The sequence below is a fragment of the Miscanthus floridulus genome, chromosome 7, assembly GCF_019320115.1.
Source record: "Miscanthus floridulus cultivar M001 chromosome 7, ASM1932011v1, whole genome shotgun sequence".
NCBI classification, from domain to species: Eukaryota; Viridiplantae; Streptophyta; class Magnoliopsida; order Poales; family Poaceae; genus Miscanthus; species Miscanthus floridulus.
In genome coordinates this window covers 121,497,376-121,519,266 of record NC_089586.1, presented here as the reverse complement: position 1 = coordinate 121,519,266, position 21,891 = coordinate 121,497,376, and the positions used below count along the sequence as shown (strand labels likewise).

Below are 21,891 nucleotides of genomic sequence, written 5' to 3'. Positions count from 1 at the left end.
AACATTGCAGTGCCGGCACACGAGACAGAGCATCAGCAGCACGGTTATCCACACCCTTGCGATACACAATCTGATATTGCAACCCAAGGAGCTTGGTAAAAACCTTTTGTTGCCAAGGCGTATGCAATCGTTGCTCCGACAGCTGAACTAAACTCTTCTGATCTGTCACAATACGAAATTGAGCATACTGTAAATAGCTGCGCCACTGTTCCAGGGCCAGAAGGATAGCCAAGTATTCTTTTTCATATGTAGAGAGAGCTTGAGATCGTGGACACAGAGATTTGCTGAGGAAAGCCAGTGGGTGACCATCTTGTGTAAGTACTGCCCCAATGCCTATTCCACTGGCATCTGTCTCTACACAAAAGGGCTTAGAAAAATCCGGTAAAGCCAACACAGGAGCTGATGTTAGGGCCTGCTTCAGAGCATGGAAGGCAGCATCATGAACTGTGGACCAGAGGAACAAGGCTCCTTTCTTCAGCAAGTCCGTGAGAGGGCGAGAAATCACCCCAAAATGCTTCACAAAGCGTCAGTAGTAGCCTGCCAACCCCAAGAAGCTGCGAAGCTCCTTAACCGAAGATGGTACTGGCCAACTCAAAACTGCCTGAATCTTGTCCGGGTCAGTCGCCACGCCCTGCTCCGAAATGACATGCCCCAAATACTTCAACTGACGTTGAGCGAAGACACATTTGGAGCGCTTGACCTGCCACTGATCACGGCGGAGAAGCTCCAACACTTGCCGAAGATGGACCAAATGTTCCTCAAGCGACCGGCTGTAAATGAGAATGTCATCAAAGAAAACCAAAACTCCTTTGCGAAGCAATGAGGCCAGGGTAGTATTCATTGCCTTCTGGAATGTGGCCGGTGCCCCCGTGAGACCGAATGCCATGACTCGGAACTCATACTGACCCGAGTGGGTTTGAAAAGCTGTTTTTGGTTCTTCACCTGGCTGCAATCTGATCTGGTGATAGCCGGCTGTGAGATCCAAACAAGTAAACCACGAAGCATGGGTTAGCTCGTCCAACAACTCCTCGATCACTGGTACCGGATACTTGGCCTTAGCAGTAAGCGCATTCAAGTGGCGGAAATCGACACAAAATCTGAACGACCCATCCTTCTTCTTGACAAGTAAGACTGGAGAAGAAAATGGACTGTTGCTCGGTTGAATGATGCCAGCCTTGAGCATATCCATTACTTGCCGCTCAATTTCATCCTTGACAGCCGGCGGGTAGCGATAAGGACGAACTTGCACAGGCGAGGCCCCTGGAATCAGGGGTATAGCATGATCAGAAGGCCGTGCAGGAGGATAACCAGTAGGAGGAGCAAAAACTGATTCAAACTCTTGCAATAAATCTGATACTGCTGGATGAACGGAAATGGTTTGAGGAATGTCTGCCGCTGATAAGGCCGTCACCTGGATAACTGATCCCTCTGGTAACGCCATCAGCTTCCCTTGCAAGCGAACCATATTCTGGCCGTGAGGAATCAAGAGCCATTTGTGCTGCCAATCAATCTGCATCGGGCTATGACTTGCTAACCAATCCATGCCAAGAATCATATCATAGGATGGCATAGGTAAAGCCAAGAAAGATGAATTGAACTGACATTGTTGCACTTCCCATGATAGATCACTGAAAAACTGGGGGCAGACAATGATATTACCATTAGCAATGCGGACTCGGGGTGGAGCTGCCAAGGATTGACCGCCAGACAACCTGCTAGCGAGATCAGTGCTGACAAAAGAACAAGTACTGCCAGAATCCACCAAAATCTGCACCGGAATGCCCTGAACGGAACCCTCAAGATGTATAGAGCGAACTGGAGCAGAAGCAGCAACTGACGCTAACACCTGGACAGCAAAAACCTGAGCTGAATCCTCCTCATTGATGACTGGATCAACACATTCATAGTCATCCGAATTGCACATATCCCAGAACTCCTGGAGGGCGTGTAGCTGAAGGGCTTCAGGACATTTGTGGTCGCGAGACCATTTCTCACCACATCGAACACAAAGGCCGCGGGCACGCCTGTAAGACCGCAGCGTATTCAATTTGTCCTCCACGCCATGGGGTCGACGGTCATCAGCCCGAGCCCCACCCAGAGCTGCCCGAACGCCACGATCAGGAACAGTGGCCGCCGGCAGCATGGGCAGGTTCTTGAACGCGGACTTCCTCCGCCCAGGATCCACCAGTTCTTCCTGCAACAAGGCGAGAACACAGGCAGCATCCACAGAAGATGGGCGTTGCATATGCACAGCAGAACGAAGGTCATCCCTCAACCCATCCACAAAACGCATGGCATAAAACAGAGGATCAGTAGTTTTGCCATAAGCGATGAGCTGATCTACCAAACCAGTGAACCTATCTGCATACTCCTGAACATTACCAGTTTGACGAATGTGGAACAACTGGCGAATCAACAACTCATACTGATCCCGACCAAAACGATCTAGGACCAGTTGACAAAACTCCTCCCAGCTAACCTTTTTCACCTTTGGATCTAAGGACTGCAGCCAACGAGATGCAGCACCTTTCATCCGCATCGTGGCTACACGAATCCATTGACTGGGCTCAACAGAATACATGTCAAAATAGTCGTCACAACGACTGAGCCACAGCTTGGGATCCTCCCCATCAAAAACTGGAAAATCCATCTTCGGTAGCTTGCTACTAGAATACTGAGGTCCCCAATGTGCGCGGTACTCATGCGGCGCCCCCTCAACACCAGAGAGCTCCCGATCCCCCATGTCCAAAGCAGAACTAGAGAGAGATCGATGCAGTACAAACTGATGGGCAGGCTGGGGAAGGGAATGGATGGTTGGCTTACCCTTGACCGAGGGCTGAGCTATGGACTCGAACCCCCGGTGATGATGTGCAACGCCGTGCCCAACTGACGGGCCGATGGCCGGGTGCCCGGCAGATGATGTCGCCGCGGCCATCACGGGATGGGACTTCAGGACACCAGCGGAAGTCGCCAGCTCCGAGTCGAGCACCACACGACTCACAGACTTGCGAAGGGCAGTCATCTCCTCGCGCAACTGCTCCACCACCGCGTCGGACTTGCGAACCGCCCCCAACTCCGCGCGTAGCTCCGCCACCGACGCGTCCACCTTGGGCTTCCATTCATCGAGCACCTTAGCTGCATCCTCCAACCGGCTGAATCGATCCGCGATGGAATACTCCACCGCCCCGATCCGCTTGCCCAGCGACACCTCCACCTCCCCGATACGTTCCCCAAGGGACGTTTCGATGTGGGTCTTCACGGACTTGAGTTCATCCATCAGGAGCTTGGTGTTGGAATCCATGGCACCGAAATGCTTACGGAATCTGGTAAAATGGTCGTGGATGATGTCGTGGGGTTCCAGGATGGGAATAGGATAGATCGGCCAAGGAACGATAGGCTCTGGATACCAATTTGTCAGCAATCGGAGGAAGAAGGAGAGAAATCAGAGCAAGGCGAGGCAGCAGAGCAAGGGGAAATGGAGACAGACGAAGCTTGCGTGTAGTTTAAGATATTCGGTTACAATGTTCATGCCCCTTTTCCTGGACGCAGCCAGCACATATACGCCAACAGACTCACGCACGCACCGCTACAAGATGGACTCACTCGTTTTTCCACTGAGGCCCAAACACCCGGACACTCCTCTTCCTGGGCCGAGCAGGCCTTCCTCCTGCCGAGCCCGGCACAGCACACTCCACTTGCTCCTCCGGCACAGCGTGCTGGTCCTCTGTCCTGACATCCAGTGGATCAAGCATGAAGCCTGCCAACTTGTCAAGGCAATTGCAAGCTCAGGTGCAGAGCATACCGGCATACCCCGATGCACCGTACGAAGAGGCAGGATCAACGATCAACCGAGAGTCCGGGACAACGGGCACGCAGCCACGCACGCACGCGCGAAGCTCATGGAGGTGAGACGACGTGAAAACGACGGCACCTTGGAAAAGGCGGAAAGCGAGGCAATAGTCGGCGCGCGGGCAGCCCCACCCGCCGCCGACCATCCGCGTCTATTCTCCGTCCCGATGCCGTCCTCGCCCCGCAACGCAACTACGCGAGCGCGAGCGCCGGCCCGGGCGCCAACACGTACTCCCTTCGCAAGCCACACCAATATACCAAAGCCGCCGCCCTCGATTATACTAGTGCCACCACCCCAATCCGTTCGCAAGCAACATATCCCTCCACGGCCTCCGCTCCTTCGCCTCCCCCGCCCCCTCGGCTCCTCCTCCACTCCTCTTTCCCTCCCTCTCTTTCATCCCTTCCCTTCCTTGCAGTCCCCTTCTCCTCTCCCCGCGCCCCGACACCTCGTTTTTTTTATCCATCGGTGTCGACGAGGGGAGCGACGAAGCGGAGGACGCCCCAGATCTAGGGTTCCCCTGCCGCGTGCCCTTCGAGGAGATAGAGAGGGTCTGCATCATGAGGGCCACCGGGGAGCACACAGCTGCGGTGCCCATCCCCACCCCGCCGCCGCTGCCTGCTGCTGCGGCCTCTGCGACGGAGGAAGCCGAGAAAGAGAGGAGGAAGAACCGCCGCCGCCCCTCGCGGCGCTCCAAGCAGGCGGCCGTCGCCGCGCCGCAGGGCCCGCACGCGGACGCCGCGGGGCCGAGGTCAGTCAGATCGATGCCGCCCATGAACGTGGGCAGCGGCGGCGCCGGTGTCGACGCCGAGGCAGAGGCGTCCGCGGCGGGAACGAGCCAGTCCTGCCCCCTGCTGCCCACGCCGAGACCCGCGGAGGCGCCTGTGTCGAGGGTGGGCGGGGGAGCTACGGCGATGCGGTACTTCCAGCCTCACTGGCCTGAGCGGGCCGTGGAGGACGCCGTTAAGGTATTCGCTGGAGCCATGGGAGGCTTGCGGCTTCGTGGTTGTGATTTCGCGTGAACTGACAAACTGATTTGATGCGTTTGCTACACAGAGAGGGTATGCATTCGTGGCGAAGTTCAGGGTGAACGCTCACAACCGAAATGAGGCAAGCACGGCCCGGTGATCTTCTGATTACTAACGTTGTACTGTTTCCTTACAACTGTGTGCTAACGTTTGAATTGTGTGATTTTGCAGGCGTACTGCACGATTGATGGCATCCCGGTGGATGTTCTCATTACAGGATTGGCACAAAACCGAGCGGTATGTACATCTCTGCATGCATGATGTGCTAATTATTGGGTGTTTACAAAGCTGCCCCATAAGGAAGTTTTAGTGGGTATTGGATAGTGCAAAGGCAGGCTATCGCGCTAAAGCTCGTGTGTCTGTTAACTGGTTGGGCATGCCCTGGAATGTGTTTTTTGTTGGACATGCCCTGGAATGTGTTTTTTGTTCGCTAGTTACCCAATCAGGAGGAATGAAAACGGTGTCAGATTTGGCACGAAATGTGACTCAGGACAAAATTCAGCACTATCCTGTTGTGTCTTTCCTTCCAGGGGCGGAGGGCAAGGTAGGGCGCTTGCCATACCTTGCCCCGCCGCGGATCCCCACCTACGCTTGCACCGATTCGCTGAATGGACGCAGACATGCAATGCAATGCAACGCCCTTGACTCAGGAGTAAAAAACGATTAGATGAGCCATTGTTTAATTGTTAGGCCTTTGGACCTTGTGGAATGTGGGCTGGCTTACCGTGTATGTTTCTGGCCTTCCAGTGCCAGTATAGAATACAATATTGTGACACCATCGATCGGCCCGCAGTTCGACGGTTCGTTTAAGTGTCCAAACTCTGGCAGTTGAACCTTTTTTCCATTGTTGTTTGTTCAGTTTTTTGGTTATCAGCTAACTGGGTCGGTTGATTTTGAAGCACAGTAAACTAATAAAAAAATATGGAACAAAAAGCAAAAAGCAATGTCAAAATCAGAGAGATATTACAGCGTCTTGTGTATAAACCATTTTAATAAAAGATATTATTTTATTATCTATACATTATCCATTTCGCCATACCTTAACTTTTTTCCGTCCTCCGCCACTGTTTCCTTCCTGTGATATAGCATCACCAACTATCAAGTTTTGTCATGGTAGAAGTGGGCATCTCAATTTGTGCTGAAAACAACTCGTACCTTCTGCACACTAGGCACATAAAGTATGACTAGCTTGTCCCCTGCAGAGCTGGTTGAAGCATGCTATACCTTATATTGGTAATGTGCTTTCATGTTGAACTTAGTCAGTACTGCAACCAGCACCAATTGGCATTTCTCTGGGAATAACATGTGACCATCGGAATTTTTACCACAATAGCTTTTACTTTTGGAAATAATTCAAACAAAACTGCATTGCTAGTTTTACCTTATTGACCATTTTATTGGGTTTTAGTGTTCTGCTGCAGGTGCGGTGCTCTCCCTTCATCCTTTCATTCAATAAATTTTATCTTCTTGCATGCAAGAGGCTTTTCTATTTCTGTACCAGTACTCCTAACAAAGATTATGCTTCCTAAACAAACAACTAGTGCTATTGGTGATATGCATATGTCTGTATGCACTTCTTTTTGTCTTGATGTCTTACCATATGGTCTGTTATAAGGGGTCGAGTTCCAATGCTTGCAGTGCCTATACCATTCTGCTCTCTAGCTTTGCCTATTTATGCTACACGGATTTTGAACTCACAGCATCATGTTATGTCATGAATTACATTGCAGGTTGAAGGTGATCTTGTTGCTATCACACTGGACCCTGTTGCTCAATGGACCAGAATGAAAGGTCCGAATGTTGCATGCAACCCTGCGATAGGAGGAGATTCTGTGGTCCGTGAGTTTAGTGAAACAAATGGGAATCATAATTGGAAGAAAGGACATGCAGATGTCGGCTGCAGGTTTGAAAATTGCAGTAACGACTTACCTGTTTTGGATAGGATGCAACCCCCACACAAGAACAGTGGTTTTAGTCAAGCTGTTAAGTGTGGAAATGGGAATGCTACTGTCCCTGAAAGGAATGAGATAGACTTGAATGATGGAAAGAGTGAGGCTGCGAGAGCATTACAAAGGATCTGTGCCATGATATACTCTCATCCAAGCAGACGTCCTACTGGGAAAGTATTATCAGTCATTAAGAAATCTCCGCGCCGTGATGCCATTGTAGGTTTCCTTGCTTCTTTCTCAGAGTTCCCTGATGGAGAGCAGCAGAGAAATCAGATGGGTCTAAAGAGGATGAACAACAGAGCATCATCAGTTACAGGCTTGTTTCATCTCTTGCCTACTGACCCCAAATTCCCTCCGATGGTTGTGAGTTTTAGCACTTTGCCAGATAGTGTCAGACAGAGCCTAAGGGGTGATGCAGCTATTGAGAAGGAATTAGTTGCTGCACGAATTGATGAATGGAATGACGAAAATCTCTATCCCTATGCCCATGTTATACGGTTCTTTGGGAAGGGTGGTCATGTTAAAACACACATGGATGCTATATTATTTGAGAATGCGATATCTGATGCTGAGTTTTCCCCCGAGTCCTTGGCATGTCTTCCTGACAATTGTTGGAAGATTCCTCAAAAAGAACTTGAAGCAAGAAAAGATTTGAGGGAGGTCTTGTCTTTTACAATAGACCCTCCTACTGCATCAGATCTTGATGATGCTATATCAATTGAAATACTTTCAGGCAGAACTGTCCGTATTGGGGTTCACATCGCAGATGTTTCCTACTTTGTACATCCAGAGACTGCGTTAGATGCTGAAGCTCAAAGCCGATCTACTAGTGTCTACACCCTGAAACGCAAAATCTCAATGTTGCCTTCAAGACTTTCAGAAGTGGTTTCGCTTAATCCAGGTGTAGACAGGCTTGCCTTTTCAATTATTTGGGATATTGATCCTCATGGTAACATAATTAGTCGCTGGATTGGTCGAAGCGTCATCTTTTCGTGCTGCAAGCTGTCGTATGAGCTTGTGCAGGATTTGATTTGTAATGAAGCCAGTCAGACTAGATCTGCTGTTTCTTCTCTTGAAGTACATGGTAAATTTGAGAGAGATGATGTTATCAAGTCACTTAGAGGCCTTTATGAGGTCTCAAAAAATCTGAAGGAAGTTAGGTTCAAGGGTGGAGCTCTTTCTCTTGACACTGCAAAGCTTATGATCTTGTTTGATGAAGATGGGGCTCCATGTGATAGCTATCGCTATGTGAGGAACAATGCATGCTTCATTGTTGAGGAACTAATGTTGTTGGCGAATATGTCAGCTGCAGAAGTCATATCTAATGCATTCCCTGATTGTGCCTTACTTCGTAGGCACCCTGAACCTAATTTGCGGAAGTTCAGAGAGTTTGAGGCATTTTGTGCTAAGAATGGTTTTGAATTGGATGCTTCATCATCTGGTCAACTCCACCTTTCACTCTCTAGAATAAAGGAAAAGTTGCAAGAGGATCCTGTTATGTTTGATATTCTCATGTTTTATGCTTCAAAGCAAATGCAGTCAGCAGAATACTTTTGCACAGGGGACCTGATAAGCAAGAAAGATGATTGGGCACATTATGCGCTGTCTGTCCCTTTGTATACACACTTCACTTCTCCACTTCGAAGATATCCTGATATAATTGTTCACAGGACTCTGAATGCAGTGATTGAGGCTGAACAAGTGTATATGAAGCAAAAGAAATCTTCCACAGGCCGGAATGGAGTCAAAGCTTCTTGTGAATTGATGGATAGATGTTTTACAGGCCTCCAGTTGTGCAAGGATGCTGCTGAATCTGAAGAAGGAAAAAAAGCACTTTCTGCTGCAGCTAAGAAATTTAAGGTTCCTTACTCTGAAAATCTCGGGGAGATTGCTGAACACTGTAATGAAAGAAAGTGGGCTGGTCGCCGTACAGAAGATGCTGGACAGAAGCTCTACATGTGGGCTCTGATAAAGAACAAAGAGGTAATTGGGGCATCACCATTTCCAGCTTTCAATCAAGTTTTCCCGTGAGCTTTATTTTGAATTCTGCTGTTTTTAACTCTTATCTTTGCAGGTTGTGGTCTGCAATGCTAGAGTTCTGGGGCTTGGACCCAGATTCATGTCAGTTTATGTGCCCAAGCTTGCGGTATGTTTTTTTGCCAACCCTCATATAAAAGGAGCACTTGTTTCATTTTTCTTCTTCCTCACCTCAGTGTGATTTTATGATGCAGATGGAACGAAGGATATATTATGATGAAGTTGAGGGCTTATCAGTTGAATGGTTAGAAGCCACTGCAACGTTAGTGCTTGATGCATGCAGGAACAAGCCTGCTCAAAGGAGGGGAACTCAGTGCAGGCCAATTGAGGAAGTCGCAATGGTGGTGAACCCTTCAGAGTTGTCTGAAGAAGATGAGGAATCAGGAGCAACAGAAGCTGGCGGCTGCACTGCCAAGTCTGTTTTGTTGAGTGGCGACGCAGTGAAACCTCAGACCGCTCCAGCTGTTCTGCCCTTGGTGATACATTACCTGAGTGACATCCCTGTGGTTCTCCATGCAATTGGTGGTGAGGATTGTGCGGTGGACATTGGAGTAAGACTGTACATGGCGTCATACTTCGAGTTATAGGAAACCTCCTATCATGATAGGAAATAGTTGGTCAATTTTCAACAGTTTTTCAATCGAACGAAACTACGAAAGTAATAAAATGATGGTAAGCAAATTCCAACTTAGTGCTGTAGATATTTCATTCATGTATAGCTAATTAGCTACCCTTCCAGCGCAGAAAAAGAAACCCCCAACCCCTATCCGTTCTTTACCACCCTGTGACATTCGAGGGTTTGCTCGCAGAGTCAAGTGGCTTCCGTTTTTATTCCCAGGCTGCTTGATGAGGACTGAGGTACCAGAATGGTGGAAGAGGGAGTCTACAATAGTGCCGCACTATTTTAATAGTGTCTTTAATGATTTTCTGCTAGCTTGTGAAACCACATGAAGTATTTTTTTTTTACTGGTGGGTTCACTCAGATGTTGAAGCTGGTGTTTTGTTACTTCGGACAATAAAAGTCTCTTTGGTGACTGTTGCTGTCGTTTGTGTAATTGTGTTTTCACTTGATTCGTGAGGACGAGATATATGGTGCGGTGCTGCAGTGCTCTTTTTGAAGTTGTGGTCGTGTGATTATTCTTTGCAATTGCAGTTTTACCCATGCAGATCATGCGACCAACTCAGAAATGCTGTAGGACTTCCATTCGTTTATACTAAGTTACTGAGTGATAATCTGAATATCTGATGCTACGTCCCAGCACATTTGGAATGGCTACTAACTGCAGGATTTTGGCGTTGTAGTTTTGCACTTCAATTCTACTAAAATGATGATTATGCAGTGTTCTGACTTCTGAGTGAGGACCATTCATCGGTGGACGTTTTAATGATTGCTTCCGGTGATGGATAAGTCATTTGTGGCTGGTTTTTGTGGGGCTGTTGTTGCTCACATGGTCTTTGTGTCTGTTTTTCTGTTTTTAGGACAGCATCTTAGACTAGAGGACAGTATTTTAGAGGACAGCATCTTAGACTAGAGGACAGCATCTTAGCTAGGACAGCATATTAGCATTTTAGACTAGCATCTTAGACTAGCATCTTGGTATATGCTTGGCTGGCTAGCAGCTTATAAATATGTAACCCCAACCCCTCAGGTTGGTATGGCATTTGTGTGAGCTTGTGTGAGAAATAGACAAGAAAATTGCCCCAACTCCTAGTGTCATCCTCTCTCGATGAGAGTAAGAATTCTCCTACTACCAAGAGTGAGAATTCAGCGACTAACAACTGGTATCAGAGCCGTATTATCCTGTAGCCTGAGCATCTCTTGCTCATCTTCTCTCCCAGCCCCACAACAGCCCCAGCTGTTGGCAGCAGTAGCTTCTCCGGCCGCTCCTGTTCACTCCTCTCCCAGCTCGTCTGAAGCAGCCCTCTCCCCACGCAGCAGCCCCTCGGTAGCGCGTCATGTCTGCAGGGCAGTCTCAGCGCTCGGTCGCCTCGAGCACGCGGCGTCGGCAGGAGGCCGAACTTGCCGCGGCAGAGGAACGCGAGCGAGCGGCGGCAGAGACCGCTGCGGCGGCGGCAAGGGCGTCGAGGCTGGCAGCGGCGGAGCTGGCAGCAGCCAGAGCGGAGGCGGAAGCAGCGGCGGCGGCGAATGCAGGCGCGCACGGCGGCGACGCTCCTAGAGGAGGCGCGCACGGCGGCGGCGCTCCTGGAGGAGGCACGCACGGCAACGGTGGCGGACGGGTCGATGGAGAGCACGGCCTTCACAGGCAGCGTGGCTCTCTCTCCCCGGATCGGTACCGACGGGTCGATGGAGAGCGCGGCCTTCACAGGCAGCGTGGCTCTCTCTCCCCGGATCGGTACCGTGGTTACTACGGGCTCCAGGCTGTTGTCAGGGACGTCGGTCCCGGCGGTGGGTGGCCTACCCTCACCAAGACCAACTACGTCGAGTGGGCTGCGGTGATGAGGGTAAAGCTCCAGGTGCGGCACATGTGGGAGGCAGTCTGATACGGCGACGTCGACTACGACCTAGATCGACGGGGCGCTGGATGCTCTCATCGCTGTAGTCCCGCCCGAGATGCAGTTCTCGCTTACCAGCAAGCGGACTGCCAAGGAGGCTTGGGACGCCATCGCTGCGGCACGCATCGGCAGCGACCGCGCCCGCAAGTCCACACTGCAGGCACTTCGCAAAGAGTGGGAGAACCTGGCCTTCAAGCCAGGTGAGGACGTTGATGACTTTGCTCTCCGTCTCAACACTCTGTTGCAGAAGATGGTGCAGTTCGGCGACGACACTTACGGCGAGGAGAGAGCTGTCGAAAAGCTCTTCTGCTGCGTCCCCGAGAAGTACAAGCAGATGGCTCGCTCGATCGAGTCTCTGCTGGATCTCTCCACGATGTCGATCGAGGAGGCGATAGGTCGCCTCAAGGTCGTCGACAGCGATGAGCCACAGTCCCTCTCGGGGCCCATCACCACTGGCGGGAAGCTTCTCCTCACTCGGGAGCAGTGGCTTGCCAGCCAAGGTGACCGGAGGAAGGGGGAGCCTTCTTCCGCGACAGGCGGCCGCAAGCGTGGCAAGCCACGCAAGGCGCGTAGAGACGCCCAGGCCGGGGCGCGAGGACGTGCCGAGGGTGATGCCCGCGGAGGCGCCCAGGGCGCCGCCGCCGGTAGGCATAAGCCGGCACGAGACGACGCCTGCCGCAACTGCGGCCAGCTTGGCCATTGGGCCAAGGACTGTCGACAGCCATGACGCGGCCAGGCCCACGTCGCACAGGCGGAGGAGGAGCCGGCTCTGTTCATGGCACATGCCAGCATCGAGCTACCTCCAGCGGCACCGGCCGCAGCGGCTCTCCTCCACCTTGACAAGCCAAAAGCACACGCCCTCCTCGGCGACAGCTCCGACAACGACAAGACTGACGGGTGGTGCCTCGACACCGGCGCCACCCATCACATGACCGGTCGACGGGAGTTCTTCACCGAGCTTGACTCTAGCGTTCGAGGCTCCGTCAAGTTTAGGGATGCCTCCGGCGTGGAGATCAAGGGCGTCGGCTCCATCATCTTCACCGCCGTGTCTGGTGAGCACAGGCTGCTCACCGGAGTCTACTACATCCCCGCGTTGAGGAACTCCATCATCAGCTTGGGACAGCTGGATGAGAACGGTTCGCGCGTGGTGGTTGAGGACGGAGTCATGAGGATTTGGGATCGTCGTCGTCGCCTTCTTGCCAAGGTATCCAGAAGCGCAAATCGACTCTACGTCCTTAACGTGCAGGTGGCACAACCCCTCTGTCTCGCTGCTCGTCGGGACGACGAGGCGTGGCAGTGGCACGAGCGTTTTGGGCACCTTCACTTTGAGGCCCTGAAGCGGCTCAGTGCCACGGAGATGGTGCAAGGCCTGCCGTGCCTCGACCATGTGGAGCAGCTCTGCGACGTCTGCGTGTTGACGAAGCAGAGGCGACTCCCCTTTCCCCAGCAGGCGAGCTTTCGAGCCAAGGAGAGGCTCGAGCTCGTGCACGGGGACTTGTGTGGCCCGGTGACACCGGCCACACCGGGAGGACGACGCTACTTCCTGCTGCTCGTCGACGACCTCTCCCGCTATATGTTGGTGATGGTCCTCGGCAGCAAGGGAGAGGCTACGGACGCCATCAGACGCGCGCAGGCTGCTGCGGAGGCGGAGTACGGCCGCAAGCTGCGCGTGCTGCGCACCGACAATGGCGGCGAATTCACGGCGGCTGAATTCGCGTCGTACTGCGCTAACGAGGGCATTCAGCGCCACTACTCCGCGCCGTACAGCCCGCAGCAGAACGGCGTCGTCGAGCGGCGCAACCAGACGGTTGTGGGGATGGCTCGGGCCCTCCTCAAGCAGAGGGGGATGCCGGCTGTCTTCTGGGGAGAGGCGGTGGTGACGGCCGTCTACATCCTCAACTGCTCGCCTACCAAGGCGCTCGACAGTAGGACGCCATATGAGGCTTGGCATGGGCGCAAGCCGGCGGTCTCCCACTTGCGGGTCTTCGGCTGCCTCGCGTTCGCCAAGGAGCTTGGCCACATCAGCAAGCTCGACGACAGGAGCACTCCGGGAGTGTTCATCGGCTACGCGGAGGGCTCGAAGGCCTACCGCATCCTCGACCCGAAGACGCAACGTGTGCGCACGGCACGCGACGTTGTGTTCGACGAAGGGCGAGGATGGGCGTGGGACAAGGCGGTGGACGATGGCTCGGCTCCGACGTACGACGACTTCACTGTCGAGTACGTCCACTTCGAGGGAGCTGGGGGAGTAGGCAGCTCTTCTTCGGCGAGCGCGTCTACCCCAGTCCCCGAGCCTCCACCGACCCCGGCGCCTGCTACTCCGACAGCTCCACACTCTCCAGCCAGGACCTCGGCTGCGATGAGTTCTTCGTCGGCTTCACCACAGCCGGCAACGCCACGCACTCCAGCATCGACAGGCACCTCTCCGGGCACGTCTACTCCAACACCAGCTCGTGTCGAGCACAGCCCGGTTGAGCTTGCTACTCCGCTCTCTCACGACGAGGAGCGCATCGACGCGTACCACGACGGCGAGCCGTTGCGGTACCGTACGATGGAGAACCTTCTCGGCGACCAGTTGGTGCCGGGACTGGTGCCTCACGACCTGGAGGACCTGGAGGCGCAGTTGCACCTTGCATGTGACGACGGCGAGCCTCGGTCGTTCACAGAGGCCGAGAGACACGCGGCATGGCGCGCCGCGATGCAGTTGGAGATGGATGCGGTTGAGAAGAACCGCACCTGGGAGCTTGCTGACCTTCCTCGTGGCCACCGCGCGATCACCCTTAAGTGGGTGTACAAGCTGAAGAGGGATGAAGCCGGCGCCATCATCAAGCACAAGGCTCGCTTGGTGGCACGAGGTTTCGTGCAGCAGGAGGGGGTCGACTTCGACGACGCCTTTGCTCCCGTGGCACGGATGGAGTCCGTGCGACTCCTCCTTGCGCTAGCTGCCCAGGAGGGCTGGCGTGTTCATCACATGGACGTCAAGTCGGCGTTCCTTAACGGCGACTTGAAGGAGGAGGTCTACGTGCACCAGCCGCCGAGATTTGCGATCCCCGGCAAGGCAAGGTGCTCCGCCTGCGCAAGGCCCTCTATGGCTTGCGGCAGGCACCGAGGGCGTGGAATGCCAAGTTGGATTCCACGCTAAAGGGGATGGGCTTCGAGCAAAGCCCGCATGAGGCGGCCATCTACCGACGAGGCAATGGAGGAAATGCCTTGCTGGTGGGTGTCTACGTCGACGACTTGGTGATCACCGGCACCAAGGATGCGGAGGTGGCGGCATTCAAGGAAGAGATGAAGGCCACCTTCCAGATGAGTGACCTGGGGCCTCTCTCCTTCTACCTGGGAATCGAGGTGCACCAGGATGACTCCGGGATCACGCTTCGACAGACCGCCTACGCCAAGCGCGTCGTTGAGCTAGCTGGGCTCACCGACTGCAACCCAGCTCTCACTCCGATGGAGGAGAGGCTGAAGCTGAGCCGCGACAGCACGACGGAGGAGGTGGACGCTACACAGTACCGGCGCCTTGTGGGGAGCCTTCGCTACCTCGTCCACACACGGCTGGACTTGGCATTCTCCGTCGGCTACGTTAGTCGGTTCATGCAGCGACCGACGACGGAGCACCAGCAGGCTGTGAAGAGGATCATCCGCTACGTTGCGGGGACTCTCGACCACGGCCTCTACTACCCGAGGTGTCCTGGGGCGGCACACTTCGTCGGGTACAGCGACAGCGACCACGCCGGCGACATCGACACCAGCAAGAGCACGAGCGGGATCATCTTCTTCCTCGGCAAGTGCCTCGTTAGCTGGCAGTCGGTCAAGCAGCAGGTGGTGGCCCTGTCCAGCTGCGAGGCCGAGTACATAGCGGCCTCCACCGCTTCGACTCAGGCACTCTGGCTCGCTCGACTGCTTGGTGATCTCCTCGGCAGAGACACTAGAGCGGTGGAGCTCAGGGTGGACAGCAAGTCCGCTCTGGCCCTGGCAAAGAACCCCGTGTTCCACGAACGCAGCAAGCACATCCGGGTGAGGTACCACTTCATCCGAGGCTGTTTGGAGGAAGGGAGCATCAAGGCGAACTACATCAACACCAAGGACCAGCTTGCGGACCTGCTCACCAAGCCCCTTGGGAGGATCAAGTTTCTTGAGCTCTGCTCTAGGACCGGGATGGTTCAACTCTCCCACAAGACGACGCACAAGACTTAGGGGGAGAATGATGGATAAGTCATGTGTGGCTAGTCTTTGTGGGGCTGTTGTTGCTCACATGGTCCTTGTGTCTGTTTTTCTGTTTTTAGGACAGCATCTTAGACTAGAGGACAGCATCTTAGAGAACAGCATCTTAGACTAGAGGACAGCATCTTAGCTAGGACAGCATATTAGCATCTTAGACTAGCATCTTGGCATATGCTTGGCTGGCTAGCAGCTTATAAATATGTAACCCCAACCCCTCAGATTGGTATGGCATTTGTGTGAGCTTGTATGAAAAATAAACAAGAAAATTGCCCCAACTCCTAGTGTCATCCTCTCTCGATGAGAGTAAGAATTCTTCTACTACCAAAAGTGAGAATTCAGCGACTAACATCCGGATCTAGATGGCTGGCTTTGAACAGGTTAACGCCTGTTCCGTGAGTCCTGGCAAAAGCCTGATCCACCTGTGACAGTTTACCTCAAAATGCCTAGAGCTTTTCTACGTGCCATTACGAAAGATACTCTTAATGTACGTGTCACTAAAAAGCTTAAATACATCTTGATATCATGACATTTTACTTTTTTTTTTCTTCCTAGCCATTTCGTCCCCTTTTTCATGTAACGGATTGCGTTGGAAAAAGTTCTAAATACCCTCACCTCTCTTCTTCACCATGCACTTCTTACACTTCTTCGTTTTCTCTCCGCCGGTCGTCTTCCGCCCGTCCTTGTGCTCGAAGTCCATGGAGACAGCAGACAAGGGGAGAGGCATGTGATGGGGGCGCCGTCGCCTGGGGCTGGGGCCGCGGCAAGGGGGCTGGGGGCGCCGCCGCCACGGGGCAGGCGCGGCCTGGCCGCTGGCGTCCCTAACGAGGCCGAGGCGAGCGAGTTGGCGGTGTACACATTGGCGCTAAGGACGAGCTTGATCACGGCCGCGTGTGCGGCGCGGCCGTCGCCTAGCGCGCCGGCGCGCGTGCAGCACTTGACGCGGTACGCCGTGAGCGCGTGGAGCGGGAGGCGGACTCGAGGTGGCGTGGCCGCGGGCCCGAACGTCGGCTTGACGAGGTCGCGGACGACGGGGTCGGCTCCCGGCTTGGCATGGCGGCGAGGCTCAGCTGTGCAGGCCGTCGCGGCCAGCAGCAGCGGCGTCCGCTGCAGGCCAGGCTGCTCCCGACCGCGCAGCCCTAGGTGCGGCGAGCGCGCGCAGGGGCGCACGCGGCCGTGCGGCCATGGCGGCCGGAGCTCGCGGGGCGGGGCGCGCAGGGCCAGGCGGCGCTGGAGGTGTCGCGGCTGACGGCGCGGGACGCGTTCGGCGGCGGGCGCGGACGGGTGCTCGTCGGAGCTCGGCCATCGTAAGTCGCGCCCACCGACTCCATCGACGGCGCGCCCACCGCACAGGCAGCAGCCGGGATGGCCCCGGCCCGCACCATCGACTCGCGCGCGGGGCGCCAGCGGACCTGCACCGCGGCGGCCATGCATCGGATGGCCGCCGGCGACGCGGCGTCCCTGAGGATCCGCACGAGGTCCCGGAATAGCTCCGGCCTGTCGGCGATGGCGGTCTTGGCGTCCGCGTCGGCCACGGCATCCACGCGCGCGTCGGCGCCCGCCCCGCCCTTGGCAAAGGAGAGGAGCGTCCCGGCCCCGTGCCCCCAGCGACGGTGTCTCCGGCCCCGCGCTCCGGCCTCGCGCTTCGGCTTCCCAGTCCGCCAGTTCCCAGCCCAGAGGAAGAGAGAGAGAAAGAAGTAGAGAATGGGGTTACGAGGGAAGGGCGTTTTAGACATTTTCGCTGGCCGGACTCACGTGTCAGTGCTAACAAACAGTAAAAACCATACGGTTGTTGGACAGAATGGCATAGGAGAAAAAAAAAATGTCATATGACATCAGGATGGTTTAAACTTTTTAGTGGCAAGTCAGAAGCATCTTTCAATTTGACACAAGAAAAGGCTCAAATGCGCAACACTGTAACAACCAGTAACGTCCATGGGCCTGTTTGCTTGAACTTATCGGCCGGCTTATCAGCTATAGTATTTTTTTCTCCTAGCAAAACAGCATCAGCCGACTTTAGGACTAGCTGAACAGGCCTCATGTTTCCCCGTGTGGCAGTAAGAAAAGTACATACAGTATTTACAAATCTGAGCAAACTCGCTTGACGCTTGAGAAAAAGCAAGTCTCCAGACTCCAGTACAACCTGGTCCTGCGCACAAAAATGCTGGCAACTCTCAAAGCCTACTAAACTGTACAGACGTGACATGTCTATTTGGATGTTCAACTGGCTATGGGATGGTCACCATCGACAGATTCCTGGTTTCTCTGTCCGACAGAGTGTTAGCATCTCCTCGTATTTGGAAGGGTAGACGAAGCCCCAAAGCTGCATTAAACGAGAAAAGAACAGTTGAAGTACTTAAATAGATTAAAAGGGCTCATAAAGGCCTTTCTCCCAAACTTGCAGAACATGTGGACGGCCATAAAAGGGCTCTTTATGTCCTTGCAGAATTATTTCCGTTGATAGATTAAAATTGAAAGCTTCTTGATCATATGGATGTAGTTATGTTCACCAGGAAGAAAATCGCAGAACATAAATACACAATGCTCGAATGTTTTAAATACCTCAACATCTTTCACTGAGAAGTCTGGAGAATGCGATAAACACCCGTTGTTAAAAGTCTCTGAATTAGAACTTGAACCAGTCAAACTGCAAAGAGAAATGCAGAAAATACAGGTGAGTTGTGCGGAAATTAACAATGACTTGTATAACAGTCGTAGATGGTGCGAGATATTACAGGTCTGCATCAAGATAAAGTGCAAAATGACCTCCTCCCCCTAGAGCCATATAGTCAGTGGAGCACACCGTAAAATAGTTATTTGCGCCTGCAGCAAGTTTTTTACTTTTAGATAAAGGAAGCTTATTGAAAACAAGACTATTACATCAAGATGATACACCCGGTCTTCACATCACTTCCAACCTCTGCATAATTAAAATTACACGGCCTAAAATATTTTAAATGTTACTCAATCCTCAAACTAGATTGACACCTAAGTGCATGGGTAAAAAAATCCCTAACACCGTAAAATAGTTATTTGTGCCTGCAGTAAGTAGATTTTCAATAGCTTACACAAAGAAAAACAGTTCTCAGAATGCACAACAAAGTCACAGCGGCATTGGTAAATTGTTAAATTAAATGCGCTGAAATAACATGAAATAGAGATTTTGCCATATTTTGATGTTATCACGCAAACCATGAAAAGGATAAACTGAAAATTACCTGTCGGTCGATATATGACAGGGTGATTGTGTAAATTAGTGAAAACGAATGAATTATTGGTCCCCTGCAAGATTAATTTGCAGAATATTCAGCACAAGATTTTTTTTTTAACAAACAATTTATCAAAATGTTGAGGCGAAACCTGATACTTCTTTGAACTGGATGGCTGCAATGGGGCCTCAACTAAACCACCAAAAATTGTACCTTCTTTATCCCCAACAACCTGTAATGTAACATAACATCAGAAGATGAAGAATGGAAAAGTAGCAATAAGCAATCTATGGCACTTTTTTTGAAATTATATCAGATGATGCTATGAGTGCCCATAAAATCCACATCATCAACAATATAGTAACTTATGGAGTTAAATAAGATCTATAGCTTAAAAATATGAAACAGTTAGCAACTGTGGAGGTGAAATAGGCTGCCGTTTCTTAAGTAATAGTGAAAAACCATAACATTCGAGCTACTTAGGAAACAGTAACGTTACCAAGAGTGAGAAACCAGGGCAAAGCATGCTCCTTCTATATAAAGTAGATAACGATATACCATGCCTCCATGTACTGCACAGTATGAACATAAACATTAGATAACAGTAGACACACATGATCAAAAGTTAGAACATATCAGAATAGGAGACATCTTAAACCTGTATAGCAAGACCCAGTTCCTTCCCTGGGCAAGAACCGGGAGAGAGGCATAAAGAATTGATTGCATCAGTTCTGACAAAAGAACAGATGGTTCTGACATAGTTGGCAAACTACTGAAGGAAGCAACTTCCTTTGGTTCCTGGCGCTCCAATACAGGTGCATCTGGTTCAGTGTGACTTACTACCTCCCTGTCAATTTTAGGCTCTGCAGTTGTTTGTTTGAAACCACCAATCCTTGCCGCCTTGTTAATGATTTTTCCGATGGAATGCTTCCCCCTACTTATCAGACCTGTTCTTCCCTTGCTTCCCTTCCCCATGGGTGTTAAAGTAGGGTAACCCATGTCTCCATTCTGCTCAGGAATTATTTCCATTGAATCGTTATTAGAGCTCGACGATGACAAAAATGAGATCAAGAATGCTCTAAAGGAAGATGTGTCAGGGCCATCAAGGCTATCAGAATTGTGCTCAGAATCTTTATCATCCTCCAAATTTTCTTGCACTTCGTCAACCTCCTGCAAAATTCCAAAGAAATTGAAATATAAACTTTCAGTAACACGAGATGATGAATGAAAATCTGATATGGTTAAGAGTAAGTGCTAGTACAGAAATCATCATCTGGCGACATGCAACAGACTCCAGCATGAAAGAGTAAAAGAGAGAATAAAGAAATGGAAAGCTACCAAAATACCATCTGATCAACTTTGGCCTTTTTTTCGAAAGCGTGCATTGGCTGATCAACTTTGGCCTTGCAGCTACATCTATCAGCCACTCAATGACATCATAAAAAGACTTAATTGAAAATTTAACCAAGGGCGGATAGAACTCTGGTTTCCATCAGAACTTTACCGCATGATAAGTGAAAACGCACAGGAAATGCAAGATACATTGATGGAGTTAACCTATATCAGTGTGCCCTTTGCATACCATAGGCATCTTCTAAACATCTTTAAACCAAAATTATTTCAGGACTGGCCCAGTGAACAGCCCTAACTGCATTGGAGCGCCAATTTCTGAATAAGCTCATACCAGAAGAAAATCCTCCGCGTGAACTAAACAAGAGCGCTTGCCAAGCTAGCAATAGTTCCACCAACCAAAGCATGTTCTAATTAGCATCAATCAACACTAAACCCCCCAGGAATCGCACACCAAACCCTAACGATAGGACGCCCCAGCTGCGAAATCACTCTTTACCCGAGCGGATGTCACAGCCCGAGTCGCCCAACCGCCCGAATCGGGAGCGCGAGCGAGACCCTCAATCCAAACCGGACTGAATCGCCTACACGAGAGGGGAGGGGAAGGGAAGGGAGCGGGGATCCGGTGTCTCACGGGGAGGTGGGAGGTCTCGCGCTCGGAGACGGGGTTGAGGATGACGGTGGTGAGGTCGGACACGAAGTGCGCCGCCTTGCTGCTCAGGGACGGCAGGTACCCCATCGATCCTCCTTATGGGCACACGCCCACGCGCTCCGCGGCTGCTAAATTTGGGAGGCGCTCGCCCGCCCCTGGCGCTTCCGGAGCTGCGCTTGGACGGGTGGGAGAACCGGAGAACACGGAGCCGGCGAGCGCCGGAGTTACTTCGAGGGGAGACGAGCGGATTTGGACTCGTTCGGTGGTTGGTCTCGATTGGATATTTGGAACCCTTTTCTTTTTGAGACTTTTCCCTGTGTGCCATTATAAAAGATCGTAATCCCTTGTGTGCCCCTGAAAAAATTCAGCGGTCTTCAGCGCCACTACTTCAACTTTTTCGTGTCATCTATGCCACTTCTGTCAGTTTTGGCTCTAACGCCGTTAAACTGCAGGGGTGAAAAGACGAAAATGCCCTTAAGTTCAAATATGTTATTAATTTTTTTTGAACATCTTAACGACTTCAAATGAAAAAACTTAAAACTAGAAAGTTGTAGATCTCGTCGAGATCTATAATTTTCATATAATTTTTTTTTTCATTTAATTTCGCAAAAAAAATAATATGATTTTTCTAAGATATATTAATCATATCAAATCATTTTTTTTTGCGAAATTAAATGAAAAAAAAATTTATATGAAAATTATAGATCTCGACGAGATCTACAACTTTCTAGTTTTAAGTTTTTTCATTTGAAGTCGTTAAGATGTTCAAAAAAAATTAATAACATATTTGAACTTAAGGGCATTTTCGTCTTTTCACACCTACAGTTTAACGGCGTTAGAGCCAAAACTGACGGAAGTGGCATAGATGACACGAAAAAGTTGGAGTAGTGGCGCTGAAGACCGCTGAATTTTTTCAGGGGCACACAGGGGATTACGATCTTTTATAATGGCACACAGGGAAAAGTCTCTTTCTTTTTCAGTAACGTCGTGGCGTTGTCCGCGGCGGTTAGCGGGTAGCGACGCCGGCAGCAGCACACCGTGCGCGGCGGGGGAGGCGGGTAAGCGACATGTACTGTGCATTTCC

General features: G+C 51.7%; 3 protein-coding genes across 4 annotated transcripts; 1 reads left to right on the top strand and 2 right to left on the bottom strand.

Moving 5' to 3' along the window:
* Nucleotides 1-526: 526 nt before the first annotated feature.
* Nucleotides 527-3,301, bottom strand: LOC136466156 (uncharacterized). Its single transcript, XM_066464608.1, has one exon. The coding sequence runs from the start codon at nucleotides 3,299-3,301 to the stop codon at nucleotides 527-529; it is 2,775 nt and encodes a 924-aa protein (XP_066320705.1).
* Nucleotides 3,302-4,123: 822 nt separating this feature from the next.
* On the top strand, nucleotides 4,124-9,902 carry LOC136467771 (DIS3-like exonuclease 2). Of its 2 annotated transcripts, none has more exons than XM_066466554.1 (6): nucleotides 4,124-4,815; nucleotides 4,904-4,966; nucleotides 5,047-5,112; nucleotides 6,606-8,807; nucleotides 8,899-8,970; nucleotides 9,056-9,902. In XM_066466554.1, exons 1-6 carry the CDS (start codon nucleotides 4,408-4,410, stop codon nucleotides 9,446-9,448), a joined length of 3,204 nt encoding a protein of 1,067 aa, XP_066322651.1. In that variant the 5' UTR covers nucleotides 4,124-4,407; the 3' UTR covers nucleotides 9,449-9,902. The 2 variants fall into 2 exon arrangements, with proteins under 2 accessions (XP_066322651.1, XP_066322652.1); XM_066466555.1 differs by having other exon boundaries at nucleotides 4,125-4,815; nucleotides 4,904-4,957.
* A 7,591-nt stretch (nucleotides 9,903-17,493) lies between these two features.
* Nucleotides 17,494-21,101, bottom strand: LOC136464531 (oxidation resistance protein 1-like). The gene is made up of 8 exons (XM_066463479.1): nucleotides 20,790-21,101; nucleotides 19,464-19,975; nucleotides 19,305-19,377; nucleotides 18,957-19,037; nucleotides 18,815-18,878; nucleotides 18,332-18,419; nucleotides 18,159-18,243; nucleotides 17,494-17,919 (listed from the first exon to the last, which is right to left on the bottom strand). Exons 1-8 carry the CDS (start codon nucleotides 20,892-20,894, stop codon nucleotides 17,836-17,838), a joined length of 1,092 nt encoding a protein of 363 aa, XP_066319576.1. The 5' UTR covers nucleotides 20,895-21,101; the 3' UTR covers nucleotides 17,494-17,835.
* Between the last annotated feature and the right edge of the window lie 790 nt (nucleotides 21,102-21,891).

Bases quoted from the DNA above. Each gene is read 5' to 3' on its own strand.
- LOC136466156 (XM_066464608.1), bottom strand. From the start codon at position 3,301: ATGGATTCCAACACCAAGCTCCTGATGGATGAACTCAAGTCCGTGAAG.
- LOC136467771 (XM_066466554.1), top strand. From the start codon at position 4,408: ATGAGGGCCACCGGGGAGCACACAGCTGCGGTGCCCATCCCCACCCCG. The intron at 4,967-5,046 runs GCCCGGTGATCT...GTGATTTTGCAG, and splicing joins ACCGAAATGAGGCAAGCACG to GCGTACTGCACGATTGATGG. The intron at 8,808-8,898 runs GTAATTGGGGCA...TTATCTTTGCAG, and splicing joins CTCTGATAAAGAACAAAGAG to GTTGTGGTCTGCAATGCTAG.
- LOC136464531 (XM_066463479.1), bottom strand. From the start codon at position 20,894: ATGGGGTACCTGCCGTCCCTGAGCAGCAAGGCGGCGCACTTCGTGTCC. The intron at 19,976-20,789 runs GTGAGACACCGG...GGAATTTTGCAG, and splicing joins GCGAGACCTCCCACCTCCCC to GAGGTTGACGAAGTGCAAGA. The intron at 18,420-18,814 runs GTAATTTTCAGT...AACTTGCTGCAG, and splicing joins TGTCATATATCGACCGACAG to GCGCAAATAACTATTTTACG.